Raw genomic sequence first — 16193 nt, forward strand, 5'->3', positions numbered from 1 at the left:
AGTAGTTACCATACAACAGCCTCCCAGGTCAAGACGTAGAACAGTACCAGCACCCAAAAAATTGCCTTCATGCCCCTCCCAGTCCCCATCCTTTCCTCCTTTCCAAAGGCAATCACTACGTGATTTTTAATACCACAGACAAGTTTTATTGGTTTTTAAACTTTCTATAAATAAAATTGTGCAGTATGTACTCTTCTGTGTGTTTTTCACTCACATTGTATTTGTGAAATGTATTTGTATTGTTCTCTATATTACTGCTTCATTAATTTTCATTGCTGTATAGTAGACCATTGGGTGAATCAGATACAGTTTACCATTTACTGTTGAGGGACATTTAGCTTATTTACAATTTGGGGCTATTAAAGAATAATGCTGCTATACATTATAATAATGCTGCTATACATCCCTTCATGTACTTATCTTTTGGTGCGCATGTGCATGCATTTCTTTTTGGTATATACCAGGAGTCTAATAGCTGGATCATAACTGGGTCATAGAATATTTATATGTTCAATTTTGGTAGGTAGTATCAAACTGGTTTCCAAAGTGATTTTATGAGTTTTCATTCACATTCCATATGAGTGTGCTAGTTGCTCTGTAGCCTCACTAATACTTGATATTGTCAGTCTTTTCCATTTTTACTATCCTAGTATGTGGTGGTATTTCATTATGATTTTAATTAGCTTTTTCCTAATAAATAATGAACTTGAGAATCTTCTCATATGTTTATTGGTCTCTTGAATTTCCGCTTTTGTGAAGAGCACATTCAAGTCTCATCTCATTTTTCTATTTTTTAAAAACTCAATTTGTAGGAGGCCTGTATATATACTAAATATGTCCTCTTTTCCAGTTGTATGTGTTGTAAATATTTTTCAGTCTGTGGCTTGCATTTTCATTCTCTTAAAGATTTTTTAAATGAATCGTAGTTCTTAATTTTCATGAAGTTCAATATGTCATTCTTTTCCTTTATGATTTAAGAAACATTTATACCCTGTTTAAAAAATCTTTCTCTGTGTCACAGTTATGAAGATATTCTTTTGTGTTATCTTCAGAAGTTTTTTTGTCTTACTTTTTGCATTCAGATATGCATACAATCTACCTGGCATCAATTTTTTAAACACTGTTTAATTTGACATTAGTTAGAATTCTGACTAATAGAAAATTTGCAAGAATAGTACAAAGATATCCAGCTATTCTTCACATGGACTCCCTGAATGTTAATATTTTATTGTATTATTACCACATAGATGGTCAAATATTGATATATAGATATAGATATAAACAGATATGCTGGAGCCATCTTGTACTTGTATACAAAAGTTGATTGTTAAAAATTCAGGCATTTTCAGGTCGATTTTTAAACCATGATGGCTTGAAATGGGGCATGGAGGAATATGTGTTCCATGGAAATTAGCAAATGGAACAAATCACTTCTCCCCTTTTTTGCACGTATCAAATATTACATTATTAAAAAACAAGCAAAAATAGATGCGTAACTTAAAACAAGTGGGTATTTGTGGTCACAAGATAAGATGAGAACGTAGGAACTTAGTAGTAACAAAATTAGAAGAAATTGATTTAAAGAAGAAGCTGACAGTGTTCTCTATGCAGGAATGAAAGGAATTTTTAGGTTTCTAAATGCAACATTTTAGTTGTATGACTGAAGTTTCCAATTTGCAAGCTGAAATAAAACCAGCTACTTTGCTTGTAGTGTGATGAGTATGGCCATAAAAGAAGGCAGTTCATAAATGAAACGATGTTATAGCTTTGAAAAGAGTAAAATCAGAGATAACACCTTAAATGGAATGATAATATTAAAACATAGCAGCATATGGCTTCAGATTCATTGTGTAATACCACTGTTCTTGGAATTAACTGGAGAGTCAGAAGAAATTCTATTTTTATTTGTAAAGCTTCCAGTCCACCTCTTGAAACCAAATTATGGTTGTATCTTCAGCATTACATTCTAAAATTTTTGTAATAATGGTGGCTTGCAGTTTTAACTAAGCATATTAAATAAAATATTAGAATACAATGACAAAAGAAAAATTCTCAGTGGTTGTTATTTTTTTAATTTATTAATTTTAAAAGGTAAATTACTTATAAACTTTCTCTGGTTAATCCTGAGTTAGCTTCCTAAAATGTTTCTTCTTGAACTAAATCTTATGACATGCAAGAGGGAAAATACATTGACTCTTTCCCATCTTATATATAATTCTTTGTGTGTTCCACAGAGTGAAATTATTTGACATGATTTAAGGTACTCAGTGATTTTGTTGGACTTTAAGAAATATAGCAATACAGATTAAGCCAGAATTTAGATTTGCCCCTTCATTTATATGTCTATAAAAATGTTTATGTACTGTATATATAAAACATACATGTGTTTATATCATATGTATTTATTATATAAATATTTATGTATACGTTATGTTTAAATGGCATGCATTTTTATGAGATAGTTAAATAATATAAAATGTTCCATACTATAGTTTTAAGTATAAAATCTTGATACCTGTATTGAATATTTTTTTTAATTTTAAAACAGTGTTTATATATCTAAATAGAAAACTGTTTTTAGGTTAAATCAACTCGTGTGAAAGTTTTCTGCAAAGATTCAAGATTTTTAAATAAATAGCATGAATTTAATGTCTTATAAAAGTTAAACATTTTGACACTGCTGAATTGTAGAATGCTGCAAGCATCCAAAAATGTTTGTTATTTTGTCTTTCAGTATAGATTTGATAAAATTTATGACTAAGCTCAATTGTACTCATTTTGACTTGTAATTTGCTGATGTTTTAATGGTTGATGTTATATATGGTAGACTAATATTGCTTGTATCAAATCTTTTCCTTTTTATATAAGTGATACTGTATATACAGTTAAAGAGTTCTAAGTGTATGTGCTTGTATCACTGAAATGATTTGGCTTATTGTAAAGTATTCAGAAAAAAATAATAAAACCAGAATGACAGAAGACCAAAGCCAGAGCTTAACACTTAAAACTTGAAGATTCTTTTTCTAATCCTGAGCAAATTTTTCAAATTTTGCTGTTTGAGGAATCAGTGAAAAATTATAATTCTTGTGAGTTCCTAGAGACTGGTAGGGTGATGAGGGGAAACTGGGCCTTCATAAACACCTTCTCAGCTCAGATTAAAAAATCAGTGATAGAGTTGCCTCATTCAATCATTGCATTTTAGTTCCTATCCCACTGTTTAGCTAAAGTAGTGGTGGTTAAATAAATATTATATAGAGGTGGAAGGGATAGAGAGACAGACAGACATGGAATTTATTTATTTTTATTTTTGGCTGCGTTGGGTCTTCGTGGCTGCGTTCGGGCTTTCTCTAGTTGTGGCGAGTGGGGGCTACTCTTCGTTGTGGTGCGCGGGCTTCTCATTGGGGTGGCTTCTCTTGTTGCGGAACACAGGCTCTAGGTATGCGGGTTTCAGTAGTTGTGGCACGCGGGCTCAGTAGTTGTGGCTCGAGCTCTAGAGCGCAGGCTCAGTAGTTGTGGCGCACGGGCTCAGTTGCTCTGCAGCACGTGGGATCTTCCTGGACCACGGCTCGAACCTGTGTCCCCTGCATTGGCAGGCGGATTCTTAACCACTTGCCACCAGGGAAGTCCCTAGACATGGAATTTAAATAGAAGCTCCTGATGTGTATCTTGGTTTGCTGTCTACATTGACAGACAGCTGGTAAATAAGAAATATATTTCCTTAAATGATCTGTTGACAGAAAAAAGCTGTCAACAGAGTATTGTAAAATTTCCTTTGACAAGAATCTATGTTTATCTTGAATGTATTTTATTTTAATATATTTTTAACGATGTACACACAAATGGCTATATATTTTTGTTTTTCAGAGTTGGAGGGTTATCCGGTATATTAATGTCTTATTGATAATGGCAGAACATCCACCACTACTGGATACAACTCAGATTTTAAGTAGTGATATTTCTCTTCTATCTGCCCCTATTGTAAGTGCAGATGGAACACAACAGGTAAGGAAACTGAAATGTTTATTTTCTTATGTCTAGTACACATGTATTTCTTTCAGAAGAATGCAAAATTTAGAACAGAATGAGACATCACAACAGTAGGTTCCTGTTAATTCATATTTTAAACTCCAGTTCAAAATGTTGTTTTGGTTTTATAGGACGATGAAATAATGAGACTGTTTGTGAAGTTGCTTCTAAAATGTCTCACTAATTAATGATTAAATTTCTTGTGTTTATATTTAGTTCCCAGTGAAATTTTTTTTGTTTTACTTTAGACAATGTACTAGTCCCTGAGTGTTTTTCAACTAAGTTTAACCTTGTACCTTAATGATTATTATAAATCATTATTTCAAATCATTATGAAATCATGACTTAATTATGTGATTAAATGACTGCCTGCATTATATTATAATAAAATGTTATCTCTTTTTCTTCTTTTCTCCTCACCAGAATCCCCCCTCCCAAAAGCAAACACACAATTCGTGGTGTGTTTTTCTCCCAACCCAGGGCTTTATAAATAAAGTTCTCTTATTTTGTTGATGCCTCATTCCCCCAATAATCCTAAAGGGATGGGAATGAGGGACTTTCATAAGTACCTGTTATGTGCCAAGCAATGTACTTAATTCTCACAACTACCCTGTATGGTAGTGATTTTAATATTGTAAGTGAAGAAACAAAGATTAAGGACATAATAAATAATAATAAGAAGAAGGAACAGTTTGAGTTCTCACTATATAAAAAACATGTGCTAAGAACTTTATGATCTTATTTAATTCTTTCAGCAATCCTGTCCCTATTGCAGATGAAACAAAATGAGTTTCAGAAAGGCTCAAGATCACACAAAGCTTTTTTGCTCCATTACTTATACTGCTTCCTTGGGAAACTAAAATAATGTAGTCTTATTTTGTTACTTTACAAACTTCGTGTCTATAGTGGACAGTTATTATTTGCTTACAAGATAAGGGACTACTTTGTTAACTTGGCTATTGAAAAATCGAGTGATTAGCTTGTGTTCTAAAGTATATATTGGTTTTGATTTTCACATGTGCTCTGATAGCTTTTAGCAGCAACCTCTTTTCACTAAAGTTGATTTTTATAGTCAAATTTAAGTCTGTTAAAATTTTTTTCTACCTAAAAAATAATAGATGTGGCAGATATTCATTTACTTCGAGGCTCTGGGAGTGCTTTCAGTTATCATTGTTGCTTCAGGCAGATCACTGGCTTCAAGTTGTTTATAGTGTAATACAAGAAAAAAATCTATTAAGCAGTTAATTACAGTACACTGATATAGTTGCTAAAGTGTATAGTCTGTTAAAGGGAAGACAGTAGGCTGAAACAAGACCCACAGTGACTTCTCAAGACTTATTTCTCTCTTTTCCCCCAAAAGGAGATTCTATTGGCAGAATTTTTCTTGAAATCTTGAGGGCACCATGGCTAGCATATAGTAGTAGTTGTGTAGATGGATATAGAGAAAGGAGCTGGGAATAGAAGAGCACACCAGAGCAAGATTTGAAGGATCAGGGAGAGTCACTAGGTCTAGAGGACCTAATTTTTTTTAGTTAGGGTTTGAAAAATCAGGTGTCAAGAAGTGGAATAAAGCCTTAAATTCTAACTGGCAAAGAGAGTGCCTTGTAGTTTGATAGGGAGAGAGAAAAATGAGTGGAAAGAGCATAGGATTTGGTTGATAGACTTAGATTTGATTTGGGTGACTTAAGACAAAGTATTTAACTTCTCTGTGTATGTTTGCTTCTCTATAAGATAGAGGTAGTAATAGCTGCTTAAAGTAGCTGTAGCTATGAGGGTGAAATGAGCTTGAAGGAGCTCAGTAAATATTTGCTAAATTTGAATTGAAGCACTTAATAAATGTTTATAAGACTGAAGAAACTATATAGGTATGTCAGTCAGGACTTAAGTCAACAGAGATAGTTATAGTAAGATAATAGATAATTATGATGGATACAAACTAAAGTATAAGTGTAAGAGAGTGGACCAATAGCTATGGTAGAATGTAAGGAACTGAAGAAAAGTAGATAACAGTAAGTAGATAACAACTGACAACATGCATCTCTTTGTCTTAACTCAGGAACTTACTGGTATGCCAAGCATGGCCAAGTTAGAGCTTGCCTCTGGTGATATGACACTACCTGGTTGGTCCCCAGAGTGAAGAAGCAAGCTAAAGACAGTTCCTGACAGGAGGAAGTCTCGGGTACATGCATGATGTTAAAAAATTTAGGAAAACAGATAGGTTGTCCCTTGTCTTTACTCTCTTGGGAATATTATTCTATTTCTTGGGAATATGAGATTTCTGTTCCATCCCTTGAGATCAAATTAATTTTCTTATGGTTGGCCATCCAGATTATCTGTCTACTCATTAATATTTTCTAACTTTTTATAGCAAACATATTTTATACAATGTCACATTATACATAGTGGGTCTTTTGGCTTATGAATTATACTAGAGGGAATCTCTCCTGACATCATTACTGCTAGTGTTGCTTTTAGGGAAGCTATAATAGACATTTATCATTCATTTTGATTGGCAGCACCTGAACTATTTTTTGTGTTTGAAGAATTTCATTCCCTTTTTTCTATTAATAAACTTTATTTTTAGAGCGTTTTAGGTTTATAGAAAAATTGAGCAGAGTGGTTTTCTCATGTGCCTCTCCCACACAGTTTCCCCTATTATTAACATCTTAATAGGTACATTTGTTACAATTAATAAACCATTATTGATACATTATTATTAAGTTCCATGGTTTACATCAGGGTTCATTCTTGGTATTTTACAGTTCTATGGGTTTTAACAAATGTGTAATGCTGTATATCACTATTACAGTATTATACAGAACAGTTTAACTGCCTTAAAACTCCGCTGTGCTCTTATTATCCCTCCCTCACTCCCCACCCCTGAAACTTTGGCAACCACTGATATTTTTACTGTCCCTATAATTTTTGTCTTTTTCCAGAATATCTTATAATTTGATTCATACAGTATGTAGCTTTTTCAGACCAACTTCTTTCACTTGGCAATATGGTCTGGAAAATTTCTTCTTGTGGCTATTTCAATAGCTCCTTTTTACTATTGCATAATACTTCATTGTTTGAATGTCCCGGTTTATTCATTCACCTGTTAAAGGACAGCTTGATTGTTTCTAGTTTTTGGTGATTATAAATAAAGCTGCTCTAAACATTTATGTGTAGGTTTTTGGATAGACGTAAGTTTTCAACTCAATTGGACAAATATCTAGGAACATCAGTGCTAGATTGTTTGGTAAGACTCTGTTTAACTTTATAAGAAACTAACTGTTTTCCAGAGTGGCTATACCATTTCGCATTCTCAAGCATGTCCTTGATTTGAGATTGTATCCTTTCCTGATAGAGCAGGTAAAGCGTTTATGAGTGCTTGTGCTGCCCTGTTAGAACCCCCAAATATGCTTTAGGGAATATGAACTTCAAGCACAAGTGGAATGCTCCCAGCTGTATTCACTATTGCTACCATCAAAAGAAAAGTTCAGATATTTTGGTTTCTTGTGTGGTTCAGTACTTTCCTAATTTAACTTTACCTTCTCTAATTTTTACTCATTTACCTTCCAAAAATATTGAATGCATTTAAACTTTTGGCTAAGATCTTTCAAAACTCAGTGCCTATCTAGCTTCTTTATCAGAATCTTCTCCATTTCATTCATTTTTTAATTATTATTTTGTAACTCTATAATTATTTTCTCACTTGTACCTGCTTCATTTTGATTTATGGAGGTGACTGAGTAATGACATAGAGAGACTAATGCCATTGAAGGCAAATTTTTATTACTTACATTTCCTGAAAGAAGGGAGCACACCATGCCATGCTGGGCCACAGGGGAAACATCACGTTTTGGTCAGGAGGCAGAAGCAGGAACAAGAGGAAAGCCTAGGCCAAAGCCATTAAATTGGTGTTTTCTCAGGAAAGGCACAACAGTGTAGAGTAAGTAGCTTAGGATTGGCTATTTAATAATTGTGGCAGGCAAGAATAACAAGTATTGACTAGGATATGGAGAAAAGGGAACCCTTGTATACTGTTGGTAGGAAGGTATGGATAAATTGGTGCAGGCACTATGGAAAACAGTAGGGAGATTCCTCAAAAAATTAAAAATAGAACTACTATACGATCCTGCAATTTTATTTCTTGGTATTTATCTGAAGGAAGTGAAATCACTGTCTGGAAAAAATGTATGTACATTTTTGTGTTGCAGCATTATTGTGTTTGTTGCAGCATTATTTACAGTAGTGAAGACATGGAAACAACCTATGTATCCATCAGTGGATGAAAAGATAAAGAAGTTGTGGTGTGTGTGTATGTATATGTATATGTATGTGTATATGTATATGCATACACACGATGGAATGTTATTCAGTCATGAAAAAGAAGAAGATCTTACCATTTGCCACAACATGTATGTACCTTGAGAGCGTTATGCTGAGTGAAATGTCAGACAGAGAAAGACAATTACTGTATGGTCTCACTTATATATGGAATATTTTAAAAAATGAACATATACATTTGAACATATACAAATGAACATATACAGATACAGAGAACAGATTGGTAGTTGGCAGAGGTGGGTGGCTGAGGGGGGGTGGGCAAAATGGGTGAAGATGGCCAAAAGGTACAAACTTCCAGTTATAAGATAAATAAGTCCTAGGAATGTAATATACAGCAAGGTGACTATAGTTAACAACACTGTATTGTATTTGAAAGTTGCTAAGAGAGTGGATCTTAAAAGTTGTCATCACAAGAAAAAATTTGTAACTGTGTGGTGGTAGGTGTTGACTAAACTTACTGTGGTAATTATTTTGTAATATATTCATATATCAAATCATTATGTTGTACACTTAAAACTAATATAATGTTCTATCAATTATATCTCAATTTTAATAGTAATCTTATTTATTTATTTATTTTTATATTTATTTTTGGCTGTGTTGGGTCTTCGCTTCTGTGCGAGGGCTTTCTCTAGTTGCGGCAAGCGGGGGCCACTCTTCATCGCGGTGTGCGTGCCTCTTCACTATCACGGCCTCTCTTGTTGTGGAGCACAGGCTCCAGACATGCAGGCTCAGTAGTTGTGGCTCACGGGCCCAGTTGCTCCACGGCATGTGGGATCTTCCCAGACCAGGGCTCGAACCCGTGTCCCCTGCATTAGCAGGCAGATTCTCAACCACTGCGCCACCAGGGAAGCCCAATTATATCTCAATTTTAAGGAAATAAAAAAAAATAATTCTGGCAGATTTGGGGCTATACAGGTGGTCTTTAGTTTCCTGTTACTTGGCCGTGTGATGATTTAGGGCAGCGGAAATATTGGCTTGGTGTGTAAGAATTCAGTAAGGGGGTTAGTTGGAGCTGTAGACTTGAAATTGGTTGGTTTGCATATGAGAGGTGTGCTCCTGGCTGAGCCCTTTGCTACCTATAAGAATTGGTTAGCCCTGGGACAGGCAGTCTCTCCCCAGCCAGCTCAGCCATAAATGCCAGAGCATCAAGAACACAGAAAATAAGAAAATATGGTTAAAATAATTGGCCCTGTGTTGAACAGATGCCAAATAGACAAATACAGAATTTAAGAAAACATGGAACATCTCCTCAGCTTACTGTTTTCAAAACCTGTTTAAATTGTAAGCTATAACCTATATATATACAAAAGTACATAAAACAAATATATAATATAGCACATGATTATAGAGCATAAATCTTACAACTGCCAGCCAGAGTAAGAGGTAGAATACTGCCAACACCCTAGAAATCCCCTGTGTATTCCTTCTACATCACAATACCCTCTCTAGTTGGAGGTTACCACTATCCTTACTTCTATGGGAATTACTTCCAGACTTTTCTTTATAGTTTTATCTATGCATACATCACTAAGCAATAATTGTTTAGATTTGCCTATTCTTGATCTTTAAAGTAATCTTTACTGTAACTGTTCTTTTGTGTCTTGCTGGTTTTGTACAACATTGTTTTTAAGATTCATTCTTATTGGATGTTGCTGAAATTTGTTCTTTTCATTGTTGTATAGGATTCCATGTATGGATATACAACAGTGTATTCATTTATCTCTTCTATTCTTGGTGGACATCTGGACAGTTTCTAGTTTGATACTGTTTTTTCTTTTTGATTTGTCAAAACTCTTGATATATATTCTGGATATAAACCTTTTGTCAGTCACCAATGTGGTGAATGCTTTCTCTTATCCTTGTAACCACACTCTTTAGTGTCTTTTGATGAACAATTCTTAATTGTAATGTGGTCAAATTTATCAGTTCTTTTTATCTAGAGTTAGTGTATTGTTTTTTGTTTAATTCTTTCCTACACTGAGGCAATGAAAATATTTTCCTATATTCTAAGAAGTATAGTTTTGCTTTGAACATTTTATTCAGAAATCCACTGGAGTTGATTTCTGTGAACTGTGTCAAGCATGGGTTCAATTTGATTATTTTTCCATATGTATATTGAATTATCTCACACCATTTATTGAAATGACTATCATTTTCCTATCACTTTACAGTGATATTTATGCCATAAGTCAAGTGACCATATATTTGTGGAATTGTTTCTGGATTATTAATTCTATTCCATTGATCTGTTTGATTATCCCTGTGCCAGGACACTTTAAATGGAGTCTTGGCATCTAGTAGGGCAAACCATCTCACTTTGTTGTTCTTTGAGAGTGTCTTGATATTCTTGGCCATTGCATTTACATATAAATTTTAGAATTAGCTTATCAATATACACATACACACCCTGCTGAGATTTGGATTTGGATTACTTTGCATCTATAGATCAAGTTAGGAGAGAATTGACATCTTTATAATATTGAGTCTTTCAGTCCTTGAAGTTGAAGTTGGTATATCTAAGGTATTAGAAATTGTGTGCGTGTGTGTGAAATTTCATGTTCTGTTGTTGGTAACTAGAAACACAGTTTATATTGCTTTAATATCTAGCAACCTTGCAGGATAATAATCTCTTATACTTCTATTACAAGAGAGTGGTACCCCTCCCATTTCCACCCCTTGATTCTTCGACCTGGACTCGCGAGTCCTGGCTATGAGAGAAACAGCACCATATACTGGACGCCAGTTTAGGGCATATGCCACCTCCTGGAAAACCTTTCTGCAACCTTGCAAGGTATTGCCACCTGGCTGTTTCTGTAACTTAAAACATTAAATATTTTACAGTATTTTAATGAAATACATGTAAGTGTATATATATATACATACACACTTAAACCTGTTGTGAAAGACAGAATCACCAAACTCTAAAGGGAACAACATCTTAAGGAAATGAAACATAATGGTCATGGAAATTTGATGGATCCTGGTCTAAAAATAATTGATTTTCTATTAAATTAACTCCTAGATATTCTACAGTTAGAATAATTCCTAATTCTCTAGTTAAGTGACTTTGTAGTTTGTCAAATCCTGTGCCCCAGAATCCTGTAGAAATTGTTGACTTATAAGAAATGTAATTTGGGCTGAAGTGAGGAGGAAATAAAGAATAACTTCTAAGCAGCACTGAATAAACAAGGAAATGCATTCAACTGAAAATTATCCATGGAATACTGAAAATTCTTTAAAGTGAATCTGATTATAAACTTCTGTAATAGGAGATACTAAGTGAAAAGGAGGCTTCTTACAAAAATGATTTTTCCCATGATCTTTTCTATGTTCTTACATTAGCTTAATACAAAGCAAGATTTTTTTGTCAAAAATTATACAGATGTTTGTAGAAATAGAAGTTGAATTCTGCTTTTTCAGCTCTCGTAACATTTCCCTTTCAATAATAAACCATGGTCATTATATATTCAAAGTACTGTTATATATCTTCTTACCACCAGATAGAATGCCCAGGATTCAAATTCCTGAAATGCATTTGTGTGATTTTTCAGAAAAGAACATTTTGAAAATCAGACAAATATGCACATACATGTAAACACATGACAGAAAGTTGTACAAGAAATTATAAGCAGGGACTGACCCCAGAAAAAGTTTACATTTTACTATACAACCTTTTGTACCATTTGAATATTTTTTAATCTTGTGGATTTATTACTTTTTCAATTTAAAAACTAACAGTTGAAAAAAGAAAAAAAAACACGCAGTTCCAAGTGTACATATACACATATATCACAGGAAGAAAAGCTCTGGACACATACATACGCATTTATTAACAGTGATTCTTCTTTTCAGGAAAGAGATTTGTTGGCAAGAGGTGGAAATTTTGCTTTATCCAAACTGTTTTAAGATTTTAGAATGTCTTTATTTAAATGAACATATGTCAGAAAAGTGCACAAATCATTTCTGTGCAGCCCAATTAAAAAAAATAAAGTGAACATAGCCCCTGTAACCACCCTCAGGTCAAGAAATAGAACTTCACCAGCACCCCCAAGACACTTCTTGGGAAGGATTACCCTTGCAACCCTTCCCAAGAAGTAACCCCTCTCTCCCAAACAGTATCCCCTTTTTCCTCCCCAAACCAAGGATAAGTTTTGCCTGATTTGAATTTTACATAAATAGAATTATACTGTATATATTATTTTGCTCAACATTATATGCATGAGATTTATCCATGTTACCACCTGTAGCATAGTATTTCCTGCATAATATTCCATTCTATGAATAATACCTTAATCGCTTCAATTTACTATTGATGGAAACTTGGGTTGTTTCCACTTTTTGATTATCACAAGTAGTTCTTCAAGAACATTCTTGTACACTACTTTTATACATGTGCATGCTTTTCTTTTGGGTATATACCTAATAGTGGAGTGCATGGGTCATAGGGAATATATATGTTCAAATAGTGACTATTACTTTTTGTTGTTGTTTATCTCTACTTATACATCCCAGAATACCTCAAATACAATTGAACTCTCCTCATATTCCCTCAAACACCAAACTTTTACTACTACCTTCTGTCTTCCCTTATTGTGGAGGACTATTATTTTCCCCAGATAGCTGCTGCCTCCCTCTAGGGTAAGATTATTTTTTCCCACCCCACTGATGGCAAAGAAAAAGGTTTCCAAAGAGGCTGTACCAGTTTACACTTCCACAAGCAGTATGTTGTTGGCAGTTGCTCTACAGTCAAATCATCATTTGGAATTGTCTGTTTCATTTTATCTATTATCATGATAGGTATGTATACTAGTTGAATTTTAGAGGAAATATCCACATAACCTCCTGTGTGAACAAAAATAAATATACTTTCCTCTTGGGGAATATCTGAATAAAATGCCTATTATTTAATTAGTAAACATTAATTCCAGTGTCTTATATGTGTCTGGAAACATAATTGACCACCTAATGGTCTGTATACCTATGTAATATAGAAATTGGCATTTTAAAACTAAAACAGTTGGTAAACTTAACTGGCACATTAATAAGTGCTTTTTTTTTTAACATCTTTATTGGAGTATAATTGCTTTACAATGGTGTGTTAGTTTCTGCTTTATAACAAAGTGAATCAGCTATACATATACATATATCCCCATATCTCCTCCCTCTTGCGTCTCCCTCCCACCATCCCTATCCCACCCCTCTAGGTGGTCACAAAGCACCGAGCTGATCTCCCTGTGCTATGCGGCTGCTTCCCACTAGCTATTTTACATTTCGTAGTATATGTAAGTCCATGCCACTCTCACTTTAGCATTTGTTATAAAGCTGGTTTGGTGGTGCTGAATTCTCTTAGCTTTCGCTTGTGTATAAAGGTTTTAATTTCTCCGTCGAATCTGAATGAGATCTTGCTGTGTAAAGTAATCTTGGTTTTAGGTTTTGCCCTTTCATCACTTTAAATATGTCCTGCCACTCCCTTCTGGCTTGCAAAGTTTCTGCTGAAAGATCAGCTGTTAACCTTATGGGGATTCCTTTGTATGTTATTTGTTGTTTTTCCCTTGCTGCTTTTAATATTTTTTCTTTGTATTTAATTGTTGATAGTTTTATTAATATGTGTCTTGGCGTGTTTCTCCTTGGATTTATCCTGTATGGGACTCTCTGCACTTGCTGGACTTGATTAACTATTTCCTTTCCCATATTAGGGAACTTTTCAACTATAATCTTTTCAAATATTTTCTCAGTCCCTTTCTTTTTCTCTTCTTCTTCTGGGACCCCCTATAATTCAAATGTTGGTGCATTTTATGTTGTCCCAGAGGTCTCTGAGACTGTCCTCAATTCTTTTCTTTCTTTTTTCTTTATTCTGCTCTGTGGTAGTTATTTCCACTATGTTATCTTCCAGGTCACTTTTCCATTCTTCTACCTCAGTTATTCTGCTATTGATCCCTTCTAGAGTATTTTTAATTTCATTTATTGTGGTGTTCATCATTGCTTGTTTGCTCTTTAGTTCTTCTAGGTCCTTGTGAAACGTTTCTTGTATTTCTCCATTCTGTTTCCAAGATTTTGGATCATCTTTACTGTCATTACTCTGAATTCTTTTTCAGGTAGACTGCCGATTTCCTCTTCATTTGTTTGGTCTGGTGGGTTTTTACCTTGCTCCTTCATCTGCTATGTGTTTCTCTGTCTTCTCATTTTGCTTAACTTACTGTGTTTGGGGTTTCCTTTTCGCAGGCTGCAGGTTCGTAGTTCCCGTTGTTTTTGGTGTCTGCCCCTAGTGGCTAACGTTGGTTCAGTGAGTTGTGTAGGCTTCCTGGTGGAGGGGACTGGTGCCTGTGTTCTGGTGGATGAGGCTGGATCTTGTCTTTCTGGTGGGCAGGACCGTGTCTGGTGGTGTGTTTTGAGGTGTCTGTGACCTTATTATGATTTTAGGCAGCCTCTCTAATAATGGGTGGGGTTGTGTTCTTGTCTTCCTAGTCGTTTGGCATAGGGTGTCCAGTACTGTAGCTTGCTGGTTGTTGAGTAGAGCTGGGTCTTAGTGTTGAGATGGAGATCTTTCGCTGTTTGATATTACGTGGAGCCAGGAGGTCTCTGGTGGACCAATGTCCAGAACTCAGCTCTCCCACCTCAGAGGCACAGGCCTGACACCCGGCCGGAGCACCAAGACCCTGTCAACCACACAGCTCAGAAGAAAGGGAGAAAGAAAGAAAGAAAAAATAAAAAGAAATAAAGTTAAAATAAAAAAATTTTAAAGTAATAAAGAAAAAAGAAAGAAAGAAAGAAGAGAGCAACCAAACCAAAAAACAAATCCACCAATGATAACAAGCACTTAAAAACTATACTAAAGAAAAACAAAAAAACAAAAAAACGGACAGACAGAACCCTAGGACAATTGGTAAAAGCAAAGCTATACAGACAAAATCACACAAAGAAGCATACACATACACACTCACAAAAGGAGAAGAAGGAAAAAAATATATATATCTATATATAAGAAAAAAAGAGAGCAACCAAATCAATAAACAAATCTACCAATGATAATAAACTCTAAATACTAAACTAAAATAAACATAAAACCAGAAACCAGTCAGTCACATACAGCAAACCCCAAGTCTACAGTTGCTCCCAAAGTCCACCACCTCAATTTTGGGATGATTCGTTGTCTATTCAGATATTCCACAGATGCAGGGTACATCAAGTTGATCGTGGAGATTTAATCGCTGCTCCTGAGGCTGCTGGGAGAGATTTCCCTTTCTCTTCTTTGTTCGCACAGCTCCCGGGGTTCAGCTTTGGATTTGGACCCGCCTCTGCGTGTAGGTCACCTGAGGGCGTCTGTTCCCGCTCTTACAGGACGGGGTTAAAGGAGCAGCTGATCTGGGGGCTCTGGCTCACTCAGGCCAGGGGGAGGGAGGGGTATGGATGTGGGGCGGGCCTGCGGCGGCAGAAGCCGTCGTGACGTTGCACCAGCCTGAGGCATGCAGTGCGTTCTCCCAGGGAAGTTGTCCCTGGATCACGGGACCCTGGCAGTGGCGGGCTGCATAGGCTCCCAGGAGGGGAGGTGTGGAGAGTGACCTGTGCTTGCTTACAGGCTTCTTGGTGGCGGCAGCAGCAGCCTTAGCGTCTCATGCCTGTCTCTGGTGTCTGCGTTGATAGCCGCAGCTCACAACCGTCTCTGGAGCTCCTTTAGGAGGTGCTTTGAATCTCCTCTCCTCGCATACCCCAGAACAATGGTCTCTTGCCTCTTAGGCAGGTCCAGACTTTTTCCCGGACTCCCTCCCGGCTAGCTGTGGCTCACTAGCCCCCTTCAGGCTGTGTTCACGCAGCCAACCCCAGTCCTCTCC

At 35.6% G+C, this 16193-nt stretch overlaps 1 protein-coding gene across 4 annotated transcripts in view; it reads left to right on the top strand.

The window, feature by feature from the left end:
- FNDC3A (fibronectin type III domain containing 3A) overlaps positions 1–16193 on the top strand; it is a 201401-nt gene that overhangs the window by 30865 nt on the left and 154343 nt on the right. For 3 of the 4 annotated variants that reach the window (XM_061170691.1, XM_061170692.1, XM_061170693.1), the window contains exon 2: positions 3865–4002. The exons of the other annotated variant lie outside the window; for it this stretch is intronic. In XM_061170691.1, the coding sequence (XP_061026674.1) occupies positions 3904–4002 (99 nt within the window). In that variant the 5' untranslated portion in view covers positions 3865–3903. The remainder of the gene's footprint in view (positions 1–3864; positions 4003–16193) is intronic. 4 annotated transcript variants of the gene reach the window in all.

Source organism: Eubalaena glacialis, chromosome 16 (genome assembly GCF_028564815.1).
Source record: "Eubalaena glacialis isolate mEubGla1 chromosome 16, mEubGla1.1.hap2.+ XY, whole genome shotgun sequence".
In the NCBI taxonomy this organism is placed as follows: Eukaryota; Metazoa; Chordata; class Mammalia; order Artiodactyla; family Balaenidae; genus Eubalaena; species Eubalaena glacialis.